This window comes from Pungitius pungitius, chromosome 1, assembly GCF_949316345.1.
Source record: "Pungitius pungitius chromosome 1, fPunPun2.1, whole genome shotgun sequence".
In the NCBI taxonomy this organism is placed as follows: domain Eukaryota; kingdom Metazoa; phylum Chordata; class Actinopteri; order Perciformes; family Gasterosteidae; genus Pungitius; species Pungitius pungitius.
In genome coordinates, this window is record NC_084900.1 from 1,523,022 (window position 1) to 1,537,803 (window position 14,782).

The 14,782-nt window shown below is 44.4% G+C and overlaps 3 protein-coding genes across 6 annotated transcripts; 2 read left to right on the plus strand and 1 right to left on the minus strand.

Annotated features, from left to right (window-relative positions):
- The first annotated feature begins 293 nt into the window (after positions 1 to 293).
- On the plus strand, positions 294 to 2,481 carry LOC119223034 (H-2 class II histocompatibility antigen, E-S beta chain-like). Its single transcript, XM_037480121.2, has 6 exons — positions 294 to 369; positions 485 to 754; positions 1,323 to 1,536; positions 1,691 to 1,758; positions 1,839 to 1,952; positions 2,151 to 2,481. Exons 1-6 carry the CDS (start codon positions 315 to 317, stop codon positions 2,174 to 2,176), a joined length of 747 nt encoding a protein of 248 aa, XP_037336018.2. The 5' UTR covers positions 294 to 314; the 3' UTR covers positions 2,177 to 2,481.
- A 4,887-nt stretch (positions 2,482 to 7,368) lies between these two features.
- On the minus strand, positions 7,369 to 10,359 carry LOC119223025 (low affinity immunoglobulin gamma Fc region receptor II-like). Of its 3 annotated transcripts, none has more exons than XM_037480107.2 (6): positions 10,162 to 10,359; positions 9,158 to 9,412; positions 8,617 to 8,865; positions 8,139 to 8,279; positions 8,002 to 8,067; positions 7,369 to 7,465 (listed from the first exon to the last, which is right to left on the minus strand). In XM_037480107.2, the coding sequence occupies exons 1-6, from the start codon at positions 10,190 to 10,192 to the stop codon at positions 7,422 to 7,424; spliced, it is 786 nt and encodes a 261-aa protein (XP_037336004.2). In that variant the 5' UTR covers positions 10,193 to 10,359; the 3' UTR covers positions 7,369 to 7,421. The 3 variants fall into 3 exon arrangements, with proteins under 3 accessions (XP_037336004.2, XP_062416602.1, XP_037336005.2); XM_062560618.1 differs by having other exon boundaries at positions 8,139 to 8,282; XM_037480108.2 differs by lacking the exon at positions 8,139 to 8,279.
- A 490-nt stretch (positions 10,360 to 10,849) lies between these two features.
- Positions 10,850 to 14,412, plus strand: LOC119223042 (myelin-oligodendrocyte glycoprotein-like). 2 transcript variants are annotated; one of them, XM_037480135.2, is made up of 5 exons: positions 10,850 to 10,985; positions 11,739 to 12,116; positions 12,208 to 12,282; positions 12,487 to 12,590; positions 12,672 to 14,412. In XM_037480135.2, exons 1-5 carry the CDS (start codon positions 10,892 to 10,894, stop codon positions 12,714 to 12,716), a joined length of 696 nt encoding a protein of 231 aa, XP_037336032.2. In that variant the 5' UTR covers positions 10,850 to 10,891; the 3' UTR covers positions 12,717 to 14,412. The 2 variants fall into 2 exon arrangements, with proteins under 2 accessions (XP_037336032.2, XP_037336030.2); XM_037480133.2 differs by having other exon boundaries at positions 10,861 to 10,994.
- Positions 14,413 to 14,782: the final 370 nt, after the last annotated feature.

Below are 14,782 nucleotides of genomic sequence, written 5' to 3' on the forward strand. Positions count from 1 at the left end.
ACAAAAAATATAACAATATTTAATTGTAGTATAAATATTAACAATGATAATAATAATAACGTTATTACAACAGAAATGTTAATCTGACAAAATAATAGAAATCACAATCATTACATCATAATGATGTTCATGATATTCCTAATCACTATATTACTAATGTATTATAACATCTATACTACTGATAATCACTCTGCTGATGTTGTCTGCCAGGTAACAGGTGATGACGATGATAACGAAGGTCATGTGACCTGTGCTCTTCTTTTTACAGCAGCTCAGAGCGACTCTTTGTCAGTTTGTCCAGTGAACACAGCGACATGGCTCCATCCTTCCTCAGCATCTCCCTCCTCTTCATCGGCGTCCACGCAGCAGGTAGGATCAATACTCTGACTACTGATCAATAAACTCATCAATTCAAAGTTTGTGGATCAATACACTGATCAATACACTGGGCGTTGATTTATCAGTGATGGTATCTGCTCTTCAGATGGATACATGGAGGTTGTGGTGGAGCGTTGTCTCTTTAACTCCACGGCGATGAAGGACATCGAGTACATCAGGTCTGTCTACTTCAACAAGTTAGAAACTCTCAGGTTCAACAGCTCAGTGGGGAAGTTTGTCGGCTTCACTAAACAAGGACAGAAGGACGCTGATTACTGGAACGAACAAGATAATTATCTGTATATGATGCGCAATAAGAAGAGCATCTGTCATTACCACATCCAGATGGGTTACGACAATGTTCTGACTAAGTCAGGTGAGTTAGAGCGACATTATTGTTATTACATAGTTATCATTATTATCATCCTTGTTTGTCATTATTATAATTACATTATTATAATTGTGTAACATTTTGAGTGTTGCCTTCACTGCGCGTTGGGCCTAACAAGACCCTCAAAGTGTTACATTATTCAACAATAACAGCCTCTCGTATCTTATTGCTGTATTATATGATATAATGAAATGATACAATATAAAACAGAGGAAACGGTTTTGAATTCAAGTATTCATGGATATTATTGAGTAGAACTTCAACCAAAATCTTTCAGACTCTCAGAGAACCCTCACATCTCTATGAGCCACCTGAGAACTATTAAAATTCAATGGGAACCTGTAGAACCTCTCTGGGATCATTCTCTACCAGCAAGGTGCACCGTTGTTCTATGAGTTTTCTCATTGAGTGTTTTTATCTCTGAAAAACCAGTACATGACTGGTACTTGTACTGCAGGTGGTACTACTGCTACTCTTTAAGTACTCCTAGTACTAATACCTGTACTAGTGAGCTCATATAACAAACCCTCACCATCTCATACGTTGTCTCCAGTTAAGCCCTACGTCACGCTGCACTCTGAGACCCCCCCTGGTGATGGACCTTCATCCATGTTGGTCTGCAGCGTCTATGACTTCTACCCCCAGACCATCATAGTGAGGTGGACCAGAGACGGACAGCCAGAGACCACCGGGGTCACTTCCACCGACGAGCTGGCAGACGGGGATTGGTACTACCAGACCCACTCCCACCTGGAGTACACGCCCAGGTGAGTCCACCTTCATGTTCAGTTGCTCCAGGTCCAGCTAGCTTCAGCTCGATAGGTTCAGTTTAGCTTCAGGTCCAGGTCCAGTTGGTCCAGGTTTAGGTCTAGGTCCAGGTTTATGAAGATAACCACTGATGTGCTGTTTGTGTGTCAGCAGGTCTGGAGAGAAGATTGCGTGTGTGGTGGAGCACATGAGTCTGAGTAAACCTCTGGTTACCAACTGGGGTAAGTACCTGTCTGTCTGTGTACCTGTCTGTCTGCTTCTTCATCTGTCTCTGCTAACCCGTCTTCGTGTCTGTCCTCAGACCCGTCCATGCCCGAGTCTGAGAGGAACAAGGTTGCCATCGGAGCCTCGGGACTGATCTTGGGTCTGACTTTGTCTCTGGCTGGATTCATCTACTACAAGAGGAAAGCCACAGGTCAGAACAGAGCTCACTTATGTTCACTGATGGTCCAGATTGGTCCAGAATAAGAGGAGTCCTCCAGGAGGTCAACCAGAGTCTGGACCTGGTTCACCTGCTACCTCTGACACCTTTCTATTGTTTCAGACCAGTTCAGTCTGGTTTGATGGGTCCTGTATCTGCATTTTTTGCTGATTGTTCTTCTCTTTAAACCAGGACGGATCCTGGTCCCCAGTCACTGAACCCGGTCCTGGTCTTGGTTGTGGTCCTGCTTCTCGTCAGCTGGAAGGAAAAGCTGGATCGACACCTGGACTCTGGATGCTGGGGGCCCTGAAAGCAGGACTCTGCTTCTTTTACGTGTGATTCTCAGCTTTTCTGTGTGAAATCAATATCAACGACTCAATAACTCAATCATGTGATTCTTACAGTCATATATTTTTACTTGCACTTATTGTACATCGCTTTGGATAAAAGCGTCAGCTAAATGACCTGTAATGTAATGTAATGTTTACTGCAATGAAACCTTTTCTAAACACAATAAACCATCAGAAAACTCTGTGTGTTGTTACTGAAGAAGTATCACGAGTACATCCATTAGTTACTCTGAATATGAAACACCAGACATAAACCTGATGGTTCTAAAGGTTCTTTAGAAGCCAGTGATGTTCCTGTAGAACCAGTGGCGGTTCTGGGCAGGGGCAAACCAGGCAGCCGCCCGTAAGCAGTTTTCTATCATCTATCGTTTCACTGTGTGGGGGGTTGTCAGATTGGCGCCCTGCTTGCTGGAGGTGCTGTGCACAGAAGCTGTGGAAAAGGGAGGGGCGCGCGGGGGACAGGTCACCTCTGGGTCACCCAAATGGAACGGTCAGATAAGGGGGGGGGGAGCAGGGGTCGGGGATTCACTGTTAAATACGCTAATGTAATTAGTGGCTAAAGTCAGTCACACCCCGACTTTCTTCCAAATGAAGCACATTTCAATAATGATAAATGCAGGCCTATAGTTCCTGCATATTTTTGGTTTTTATTAGGGCTGTCAAATGATTAAAAATTTCAATCAAATTAATCTGAATTTTCAGTGGATTAATCATGATTAATCACACCTGAATCCTAACCATTTTTTCTTTCTGAAATGCATACTAAAGATAAATAACAGGACACAGATACATAATTATCATTATTATCATCATTATTATTTTTTACATAAACACATGTTATTGATATTTGATTTTTTTTTTTTAAATAATCAAAAAAATAATGCACAGATTATTATCAAATAATCAAATCAATGTTATTTGATAAGTTACAGACTGATTTCCCTGCATGGCTCTAGAAGGGTCTCGAGCCTCTGCAGTTTATCCCACTCTGCTGTGAGTTTGTGCTGCTGATGGTCCAGGGCTGCGATGACCAGACATGTCAACCCTCCCTATGTTTCAAAGCCCCTCCCGAAAATCTCCCGGACCGACCTTTCTCCCGATTTCCACCCGAACAACAATATTGCTGCACCACCCGTCACTGGGCGCGCTGTTTCAGACCGAACAATAATAAAGATTACACCTGACGGCCTGACATATGCCTGCAGGTGGCAGTAATGTGTTGTATAGGATGAAGTGCATTCCCTAGAAGAAGAGTCACTTTCCTGACCTGAATCATTTATCCCACTACGCAGCCCAGCAGCTATGGGGGTGGGACAGGTGAACTAGCTCGCTCTACCTGTCTTACAGGTGCTGTGAGTCAGTGTTGGTTCACGTTGTTGCAGATTGAGGTTTGTCGACACTTCTCCAGCACGCAGTTCGTTATGGTTAAATGGTACTAAAAGGAAACACATCAACACTATTATTATGTCTCCCTAGAAAACTGCAGTCAACTCCGGAGACACTTGAATTTCAGTGCACCTTTCTGCTGATATTAATGGATTTATTATTTCACACATTTATTAGTGCTGTCAGTTAAATACGATCAGTCAGCTAATAACGATGTTAATGCAAACCCATTTTGACAACGTCAAGAGAACGTTTTCTTTGAAAAAAGAAAATATATATATATTTGGGGGGGGGGGGGGTGCATGACTGTTGCCTAAAAATGTCAACAGGCTTTTCTGTTTGAGTAGCTGCTGAAAGCAAAGAAGTAGTAGCTCACCTTTTATTGGTAACCTCACCGTGACGGTTCATTGTTTCTGAAATAAGGCCTGACTGCTTTGATCAATATTAAGCTCTGGTTTAACTGCATGATAGGTATTTCTGCTACCTTACCGAGAGCTGAGAACAAACCACAGACAAGTCGTATATATTTCACTTTGCAAAGGGGAAGCCCAGCCACACAGCGTATGCAGTGTCCACTTCCAACGAACTTTCCTTTACAACAGCCTTTTATTCGCATCCATCACACATACACAACAACAGGGTGGAACATGGGGGCGGGGGCTTCCTCTGTTCTAAAGGGGTGCAGAGTATTGATTTCTACTCCTATGTAGTGATATTTTGCCTGTGTCGGGGGTGCAGAGTTCACATGCACGCGCTTATGTGTACAACATCCTGTGTTCCAGTCAGCTGGTGCTGTACCACTCCTTAGCTGCACATGATCAATTTGTATAAGATGTTCCAAAAGCATAATTATCACCCACTGTGCCCTATCACTGCACTACAGGCTGAGTCCTTGTTCACCTGAAATGTGCACTTTATCACTTTATTTTGTACCACCCTGTTTGGGGCGTTGTTGTTTTTCAAAGAAACAAAACATTTGCATAAAGGAAGTCCAAGTTTTCCATTTTGATAAGAGCATTAAAAACGATGGAAAAAATAAATGAAGGGACATTTAGAATAAAGATTTGAGATTAATTGTGATTAATTGTGATTCATTTGATTTAAATTTTGAAATTCATGTTAACTATGACATGAATGTGATTAATCGAATAAATATTTTAAGCGTTTGACAGCACTAATATTGACATGTGTCCATGTAAATGCAGGTGAGGTACCATAAAAAGCCGAACTCACGGTTAAACAGCGTTCTGGTCCGTGGGATGCATCAGTGTGACGTCATGGCACAAATGACTGCGTGGCTGGTATTTACACAGCTTGGTTTCTATGGGAGTAGATCATGAGCTTTTTTAGAGTCACAATGACCTTTGTAAAGTCAGAGAGCTTGAAGATGAGCAGAAATAGCTGTGAGCACACAGATTATTTATTTATATATTATAGTATTTATAAAAATCAGCAACAAACATCATCAAGACTTCAAGTGTTTCCGTTAATTCTAAACAAAAAGTATTGATTTGTTCACGTTGTATTGGGAAAGATAAACGATATAAAATCAATAATTATTCAAAGGAAGCCCTCTTGTTTATCCACCTCAATTTCAAATGATCAAACTTATTAAACACTTTTATGATTATGATCATCACTATTGTAATAATATAGAATATAAAATAATATGTGTTTTGTTAAAATAAACCAAAACAGTCTGAAACCAATTTATTAAGTGAATAAGAAAAGCCTGAAGAAAATCCTCACATCTTAGAAATTGTGCGCATATATTTATATATATACAAAAACAAATAGCATGTATATTATATATATATATTATACAAATATATATATTTAAACTAATATGAAAAATTATAAAATAATATGTATATATATATAAATATAAAATGATATGTATATGTAACAAGATTGAGGTAATCGGGGGAAAAGGAGGCCACAGTCCCCGCAGGAAGCCCGAGTGCTCGTCTGTGAGCGCCAGCTTCAGTCAGACCGTCGCCATGGAGATAACCACACTGTACACCGTGGTCGGTGTGTACTGGTTCTGTTCATTTGGGTCGTTTTCTTCTAGTTTACAAGGAAAAAGTTTCTTTCCTCATCGAAACGTCGGATTGAAAACTTAAATTACTAAATGATGGCCCAAACATGACGTTGCGCAACAGAAACCGATTAAGGTATCAAATAAAACGTATGATACAACACAACACACATCCAGTGCAGCGAGGCCTCCCACTCCTCCTTCTCCTCTTCCTTCTCCTCCTCCACCCTTCATGACGGTTCCCAAGCTGCTGTGCTCCACCCTGCTGTTCCTCCTCTACACCGTCATTCTCATCCTGTGCATACACCTGTACAGAAGGAGGGCCCGAGGTAAGATAACGGAGAAGAAGCTCCTCTTCTTGTCTTCATCAGCAAAATCTACCCAAAGTTCTTCAAGTGTTGATGGTGCAGGAACCTGTTGGGGTGTGACGTTATATTCTAATAATAATATGAAATGTAGATCTTGTTGATGCTTGTGGGTAAATGAGTCTCGTGGCTCGGTGTTCATGAGGTGGCTTCCCATCAGGGCCGGGTCTAGGCAGGGGCAAGACGGGGCCTGGCCCCCTCAAATAAATGTTGTGCCCCTTCAAACTAGGTGCTGGAGCACAATGCCCCCTCAAGATTTGTGGCTGCCCCCTCATACATGCCTGTCTAGACCCAGCCCTGCTTCACTTCCTGTTTCACTGACATGTGACAGGAGGCCTGCCGTCACAGGTTTGATTCTGGGGTTTTCGCACCGTTTGTAAATCAACACATTTGGTTACGAGCGGACAGGAAGTCACAGCAGCGAAGGCAAACTGCGTAGAACACAGGAAGCCAGAGAAGAAGAAGAGGAGGGTGATGATGTCACACCCGTTAACCGTTTCTCTCCTCTGGTCCTCCTGCAGCTCAAGTGGAGACTAAAGGGAGCCCTGATTGTCCCGTACTGTCCCGAATGAAGAAGAAGAAGAAGAAGAAGAACCACTTCCTGTCACGCGGTGCAAATGCCGGCCAATAGCAGCGTGAATGAAGCAGAATTTTCAATTTTCATTCATCTGGTGTTTTAAAATTGTGTGTTTTATATGTTTTTATCGGCTCTTAGAAGCCAAAAGAGAAAATGTATCTGGTTTAAAAAAGTTTCCGTTCTTGTATTTATTCATTAAATTCTCCTTCAACATTGGATCCCTCGAGGTTGAGATGTAGTAACAGACAAAACACTCGAGAATATTCAAGCTTCACATCATCATGAAACTTGTTTCCTTCATGACTCACTGGGGAAAATATTTATTGATTTAACCAATACTTTTTTTTTCCTCATGACCCGTTTCCACATTTTTTCAAAACAACTTCTTTCTATTCATCGTGTCATCTGATCTCATGTCACCTGACCCGGGGTTCCAGCCGTGGTGACTCAGGCTGACGAGGTGTTTGACGTGAAGGAATGAAGGAATGAACCGGCTGCTTCCGCCCACACAAATAAATAAAAAGGTTATTTATAGGTCTCCTATATTTACCCCAAGCACGTTACTTATTAATGACACATGGAAGAAACTATGATGTCACGCGCTGTTGTCATGAGAGCGATACATTGTTAGTAAATAAAGTAGCAGTAAATTAGTAAACACTTGAATAATAATGAAGCCACTCAGTTTCCTCCAGATTTCTGCAGTTTAATCCATAAATCCATACATTTGTTGGACGTCGCTTCCTGTCAGGCGTTTGTCATCATGAGCATGGAGTAGAAGGACGAATCATCTGAGGAGGACACGTTGGGACAGTTAACAGGCAGCGAGGGGGTGGACAGAATAATGGAAACACTACGTCCCAGTTGGATTTTACATGAATGTTACTTGTTTCAGACAAAGAGGTTTTTTCTTGAGCTGAAACAAAGAGGAAATAACCTTTGATTCATGAACAATGATTATCGGTCCTCATTGATGATCAACTTTATGAAACTAAACAATGATTCAGTCAAATGTATCAACGGTCAAAGTAGCCCCTGTGCAGACGTTGTATTTTTTATCTGGTGATATACTTATTAGATGTGTTTCCACTTCTTCACTAACATATGAAAAGCAGGCAGAGAATCACAATCACAAAGATTGATTGATGTTCTCGTCATAGTGTTAATTACTTCATCTCTAAGATGTTCAATCAACAGCGACAACAAACCAACAAGGTCTAAAATAGAAACTGGGTCATCCTGATAAAAGGGAGCGTTCTGTCATGCTTTGTCACTGTGACAATGGATACAAACACCTTAATAGATCAATCGACCTTTCTTTGTTTACCTGTCGGGGCGGCGGGGGGGCGGTCTCCCCGTGTCACGGGGACGTCGGTGTACGACAGCTCTTCACCTGCAGAGCAACGGTGAGGGTCAAAGGGCAGGAAACAGGAAATGGATTCAACCACGAGTCAACTGGCTGACCTTTGCAGCTCCTCCACAGGCAGAGCACCACCAGCACCACCACCACCAGCACCACCACCAACACCACCAACACCACCAGCAGCGAGAGGCAGCCGCCCACCTCAGGATGTACAAGGGTGGGGGCCGGGGGCTCGGGTCGGCCTGCTTCAAAACAAACAGACTTTAAAGTCCTTCAGTGGAGGACGAGCCCAAATCTGTGTCCCTACATCTCTCTTGTTGTCTGACTTTATTTTGAAAATCTTAAGAAGACACTTCCATAGAAGTGGTTTTCGGGGCCATTAAAGAGACAGTTCACCCCAAACCGGTTACCTGAGGTCACATTCATCAGCCTGGATTGTTTTGGGCTGAGATATCGATGTTAGATGTTCCTCTTTCCTCCAGTAATGCGGAACTATTACAGTTAGCACAACATCGCTGTAGATGCTTCCCTCTCGACCGCCCACGTGGATGGAGGTCCAGTCGGAACATGTGACCTCACCTCTGACAGTCAGCCGGCTCGCTGCAGACCATCCGTCTCCAGAGATGTTACAGGCGTAGAGCCCCTCGTCCTCCTTGGAGACGGCGTGGACGGTGATGTTGCTCGTGGGGCTGCTGGCGATGAGGAGCCCGTCTTTGTAGAAGTTGGCCGAGACGTCGGAGGAGGAGGTCGCCGAGGTTCTGCAGCGAAGGGTCACGTGGTCCCCCTCCGCCACGGGGAGGACGGGACTCTCCAGGGTCACATGTCTGCCTGAAGAACCACAGAAGAAGAAGAGCCTCTGTAGCATAAATAACCATCGCGGTGTCTCCTCAGCTTGACCTCTCACGTGGATCATAATCTACTAAATGAACATCATGCTGCGATAAACTCATGTTTACAATGTTTACTGATGGAATAAATCAAGAGAGAAGTAGAGTAATTTCCTCATTGACGTCTATGGGAGCAGAGGAGTCGCCCCCTGCTGGTCACTACACAGAAGTAGAGTCATTTCCTCATAGACGTCTATTGTTCCCTCTTCTTAATTCCTTCTCTTTAAACCCACCGGTGACAAAGATGTCGACGGCCTCCCCGCGCCGCCCCCCCGCCGACTCACACCAGTACGTCCCGGAGTCCAGAGGGAAAAGGTCATCGATGTGGCAGCAGGACGGGTCGGGTCCTTCTGAGCAGTCTTGGTCGCCGCTGGTGGACGTGTTCTTCCTCACCCTCCAGTCGGGGGGGGCTCCCGGCCCCCCACAGCTCAGGGAGACCGACTCGTACTGGAAGAACTGGGATCTGTCGGGGTCGACCCTCAGGGCGGCTGCAGGAGGAGGAGCCGCTTGTTAGTGAGGCTCCTCTCGCAGAGGTCACAGAGGTCACAGGAAGCGCTTCTTTCCCCCTTTAACGCAAACTCGCTGGTTTGTCCTGATTATTATTATTATTATTTTTATTATTATTGTTTTACTCTGACTTGACCTCAGAAATGAGGTTGAAATGAGACACCCGTTGTGTCGCCTTGGTTGAGGCAGGATGTCGGTCCCTCGCTTACAAAGTGACGATGTGTCTCCTGGACTTCATGGTGTTTGTTACATTTCATCTCTTTTTAAAATGAAGCACTTGAAAGGTTGGAGGCACTGAAGGTCCCTCTCTTCCTCCCACCTTCTGTCTGTCTCTGCTGCACTGGATGAACAGCGTGTACACTGTACCCATGTGTTGTATCATAGGTGTTATTTGATACCTTAACCCCCCCACGCTGAAGGTGTGACTGTAGCTGCAGCAGCGTGAAGAGCAGCTAGAGAGGAAGCTGCAGAGACCAAACATCTGGAGGGTGCACTTGTTGTTATTTTTAAGAAAAAACAATATTAAAATTGAATATGAAGATATGAATAAACACCAAAGATCCATGAACACATGAACAAGCTCGACGGGGGGCGATCTAGTGTTGCGCAGCGTTATCTTTGGGCCATAGTTTGGTTTTTTAAGTTTTCAATCTGTTATTTAAATGAGGAAAGAAACTTTTTCCTTGTAAACTAGAAGAAAACGACCCAAAGGAACAGAACCAGTACTCACCGACCACGGCGCACAGTGTGGTTATCTCCATGACGACGATCTGACTGACTGACGGACAGCGTGTCCCACCTGAAGCTGACGCTCACATCACAGACGCCCACTCGGGCTTCCTGTGCGGCGCAGGCTGTGGCCTCCTTCTCCTCCCATGAGCTCGATCTTGATTTCTTTGTTTTCACGACGACGAGGTTTTTCATGAGCAGAAAAACGTCAAAGGTCCAAAGGCTGCATCAGGAAACAAGGTATTTTTTGTGTATAAGTATATTATTTTGTAAATATATATTTATATAATATACATATTATTTTATATGTTTTATATAATTAATATATATAATATACATACTATATTTTTTATATGTATATAGTTTTCTCTGACATTACTTACTTAATATTTTGGTTTCAGAATTTTTTTTCACAAAACAGATATTATTTTATATTCTTAATAATCACAAAATCATAATAATCACAACAATTGTTTAATGAATTTGATTATTTGAAAAAGAGGGCTTCGCTTGAATAATTATTGATTTTGGTTTGTAGGTATAACATTATTATCACTAGTTCATCGTGACTCGTTCACGGAAACTAGGCGTGTCTAAATTCCAAACACGTCATTTGCGCCATGACGTCACACTGACGCATCCCACGTTATTTTAAAACGGGCGTCATGATACGAGCGTTCAAACAGCCCGCTGCACCTCACCGAGTCCTCGCGTTCTTACCGGCCGGGTTCATGCTTCACCTCCGCGGCTCCCTGCCGCTCCTCCCGGTCTTTCTCCTCGCGCTGTTCTCAGGGTTTGGTTCCGCGGACCGGACGCCGTTTGACGGTGAGTTCGGTCAGTTACGGTACATTCTTACTTTCTGTTTAGCCGTCATTCATTCATTCTGTGCGCACGAGTTCTGAAAAACAAGTAGTTAAAAGTAGTTCTGATCTGTGAAAGATGGAATGAAAACAAGCCAAAATGAAATGGGGGTAACGAGGCTATATTTAAAATCGAAGGAGTAGAAGTAAAAAGTCGTCTGATAAATAAATATATATTCCAGTAAAGTATAGATCACTCAAAATGTCTACTTACAAGGTAGGAAGCTTCATGGAATGAAGGGTCCAACACATACGTCCTCATAACCAGGGTGTGTGTGTGTTTTATGTAAAGGTACAATTTTACCAAGAAATAGACACCAAGTTAAACTACAGTGTGCAGAGGCTGTCACATGGTTGCTGGTAAGGGAGCCACATGTTGCCCGGAGGAGGAGGATGATGATGATGGCTGCATCTTGTGACTTGGGTCAGGACTCGTGAATCATAACAGAATAACAGAATCATTTAAACTGGAGCAGAAATCACAAACTACGTTTCAGCTTCAGTTTTTTCTCCTCAGCTGGTTTTTGATTCATTTGACTTCGATCTGAAAGTCTTTTGGACTTATTCAAACAACTTTATACATCTAAATAGTTCAGTGTTTTTTAGCAATGGTGTAGTGAAATCTGCTTTATTGGTCCTTAAAATCTGCCATGCCTCGACCGATCCTGCTGTTAATCATGACTAGAAAATACTTGCTGTGTGCCTCCTTGTGTTCCAGATGCTCCTCTGCTGGTCGGCCCACGCCAGCCCGTCACGGCGTCTCCGGGCGACGACGTCGTCCTGCCGTGCCTCCTGCGGCCGGCCTTCGACGTGGCCAACTTGACGCTGGAGTGGTCCATGGCCGACCTGAAGCCCGACCCGGCCGATCCGCTGAGCCGGGTCGGGTACGTGCACCTCCGCCGCCGCGGCCGGGAGGTCCCCGACATGAAGATCCCGGAGTACGCCGGGAGGACGCAGCTGTACACGGACGCCCTGAAAGTCGGCGACGCTTCGCTCACCATCAGGCGCGTGACGCCGGCCGACCGGGGACGATACAGGTGTCACATCCCCAAGTTACCTGGCCAGGTGAAGGAGCTGGTGGTCGAGCTGGTTGTTGGTGAGCATGTTTTTACTGCTCGGTTGCTTCCTCGGCACTAAACACTTTAAACACTTTTTGCAGACTATAATTTAAACTTGTGGTGTTTCAGCACAAGAAGATGATAAGACGAAGGTGCATCTGCATCCCCAAAGTCTCCCAAATCCAGATGAGGAGGCCGAAACAGGTGAGAAAATGTCTTGGCTACAGGCCGATTGGCAGGTCGCTAAAAGACAGTTGCATAACTTTCTTTCATTGGGGGAAAAAAAAAAGTTAAACTTTTTAATACGGAGACACACCAGGGGCTGTTGTCATGACGACCACATCAACTTGTCCCACAGTCGATGCTGTTCGTGTCCAGTGACTGAAGCCTTTTGTCTCTCGTCTTCAGGTGGCCGGCTCTACCTGGGCACTCTCATCTCGGGGCTGATGTGCGTCCTGCTGGTCCTGGGGGGGGCAGTCGCTGCATGTGCACTTAAACGCCGCAGAGACAACGTAAGACAACTGAATGTTTAGGTGCTTCTGGTTGTGCTTTTGTGTCTTTGTGTATGACCATTTCTTTAAATGTTCCCACAGCGTCTCAGGTGTGACGGCGCTTCAACCAAACCTCTTATGGTCTAGGCGCCTTGCTCAAAGGCTCCATGGTAGTTGATGCAGAGCAGCAGGTCCCAGGGGCGTAACCACGTGCCGTCGCCCCCTCCCAATAATAATGAACCTGTCATGGATCGGTCTCTTGGCTCGTTGGTTCTCGCACGCCGCTGCCAGGCACCTTTCTCTCAAACGTGTCACTGAGCAACAAACTGGACCAACTTCAACTGCTGGTGAGAAGAGACGGACACTTTTCTCCGTGGTTTGCTTCGTGGAGACGTGGCTCTGTGGATCGATACCGGACTCTAGCTGGCGGGCTTCAAGCTGCTCAGACCAGATACAGCGTGTGGAGCGGACCGACCCGGCCAAACCTCAGCCATGAACTTACAGTACAAACAGTTTATTAAATGCACAACCAGAGAGGAGAACACGCTGGATCACTGATACACCTGCCAGATACCCCCCCCCCCATGTCTACACTAAAGTTAAGCCTTTGGCAGGTCCAGTCAAATATCCTCCACCCGGTCGGACCCCTTTACATGGGTGAGACTGACATGGTCCCCTGGTCTCACAACACACTCCAGATCACCAAGAAGGTTGAGGGAATTTGGCTTTCAAACCAAACTATTCAGACATTTGTACAGCCTTCCCCTCACTACAGGACGTCTACTCCACCAGGAACATCCTCAAGTCCAGAACCAAGAGACCAGCAAGACGTTTTCACCCGGGGGCCCATCAGGCTGCTGAACAGCTCAAGACAAGCATAGCAGAATAAGAATTTCCTTCTTATAGAATCAACTGTACAGGACAATAAATCTCTTGAGTCTGAGACTCTAAAGAAGTAAAAGAGCAAAGTGGATGTTTTTAGTTGTTTTGGTGGTTGAGGAGCTGCAGGTCTCTTGATGACATGTAATGTAACGTCTCCAGGAGATGGTTTAGCTCGGTTAGCATAGCATGGTGTTACCTCAAAGAGGAACATGGTGATCCGCTTTGGAAGCTTTTGTTCCTTTATGTTCTGAACATGTTGTTGTGTGTTTTGTTTGTTGCTGTAAAACATGAAGTCTGTTTGGTTTTTTTGCACTGATGAGCAAGTTCAGATCCTGCTGCGAGTCATTTAGCTCCATGAAGTAGCTTGATGCTAACTGGCCACTCGTAGGGTGGTAAAACTGATTTGATGTTTAATAAGTAAATGTTTACCATTAAGATTTCACTAAATGAGTAAATCACGTTTGTTAATGCTAAATGTTATTTATGTACAGTATTCTTTAGTTAATTAGTTCTTTGAATGGTAACATTTGGATATCAGGTCTGTCCTGATGTTCAATGTTTACTAATGAAGACATTTTTGTTCTACTTTTGAAACCAGATTTAAATGACTGAATATCTGTTAGAAATCCCTTGATCTCCAGCTCCGGATGATTCCATTTTCCTGTCGGACGTGTTTTTTCATATTTATTTTTCCTGATGACGTGTGAAACTTATTTAAAAAAAAAACTGCACTCAACTTCCTGACGGTGCCTTTGAGCAGCGCACCTTTTCCCTCCGTCCCGCTCAAGCACTGAATCAATACTATTTGCACTGTGATGTCAGTCTGTCAAATAAACACTTCAGTGTGTATGTAGATGTTTGTGTAATTGCACATTCTTTCAGGGAGGGGGTGCCCCCTGTTGGGATGGTTGGGGAAACACTCTTGGCTGGTGCAAATGTCCTCGTACCACAGCCGTAGCTGACACATGGAATAATATATAAATATACTGTATATGAGCCTGTATTATCACTCATGGGGAGGCCCTTCAGTTTGCATTTGTTATTTGTCTTTTCATGTCTCCCCACGTAGGGGACAGGTGGACGAACTCCGAATGTGATTCATAGAGGTCATCGCCATCACGCAGTAATGATGGTTGCTATGGCGTTGGCGTGCAGAGACCTACAGAAGCCGCTCATTGGCCTGTGACGTCACCAAAGGTCAGCGGCGGTCATTATCTTCAGCACCGAGCTAGTGACCATCGACCGACTGTCCGCTCCACTCCTCCGGGGGAAGTCCGCCGTCTCCATGACTCCGCTGATCGTTGAGCCTGAAGTCTTTCGGGTGGATGAAG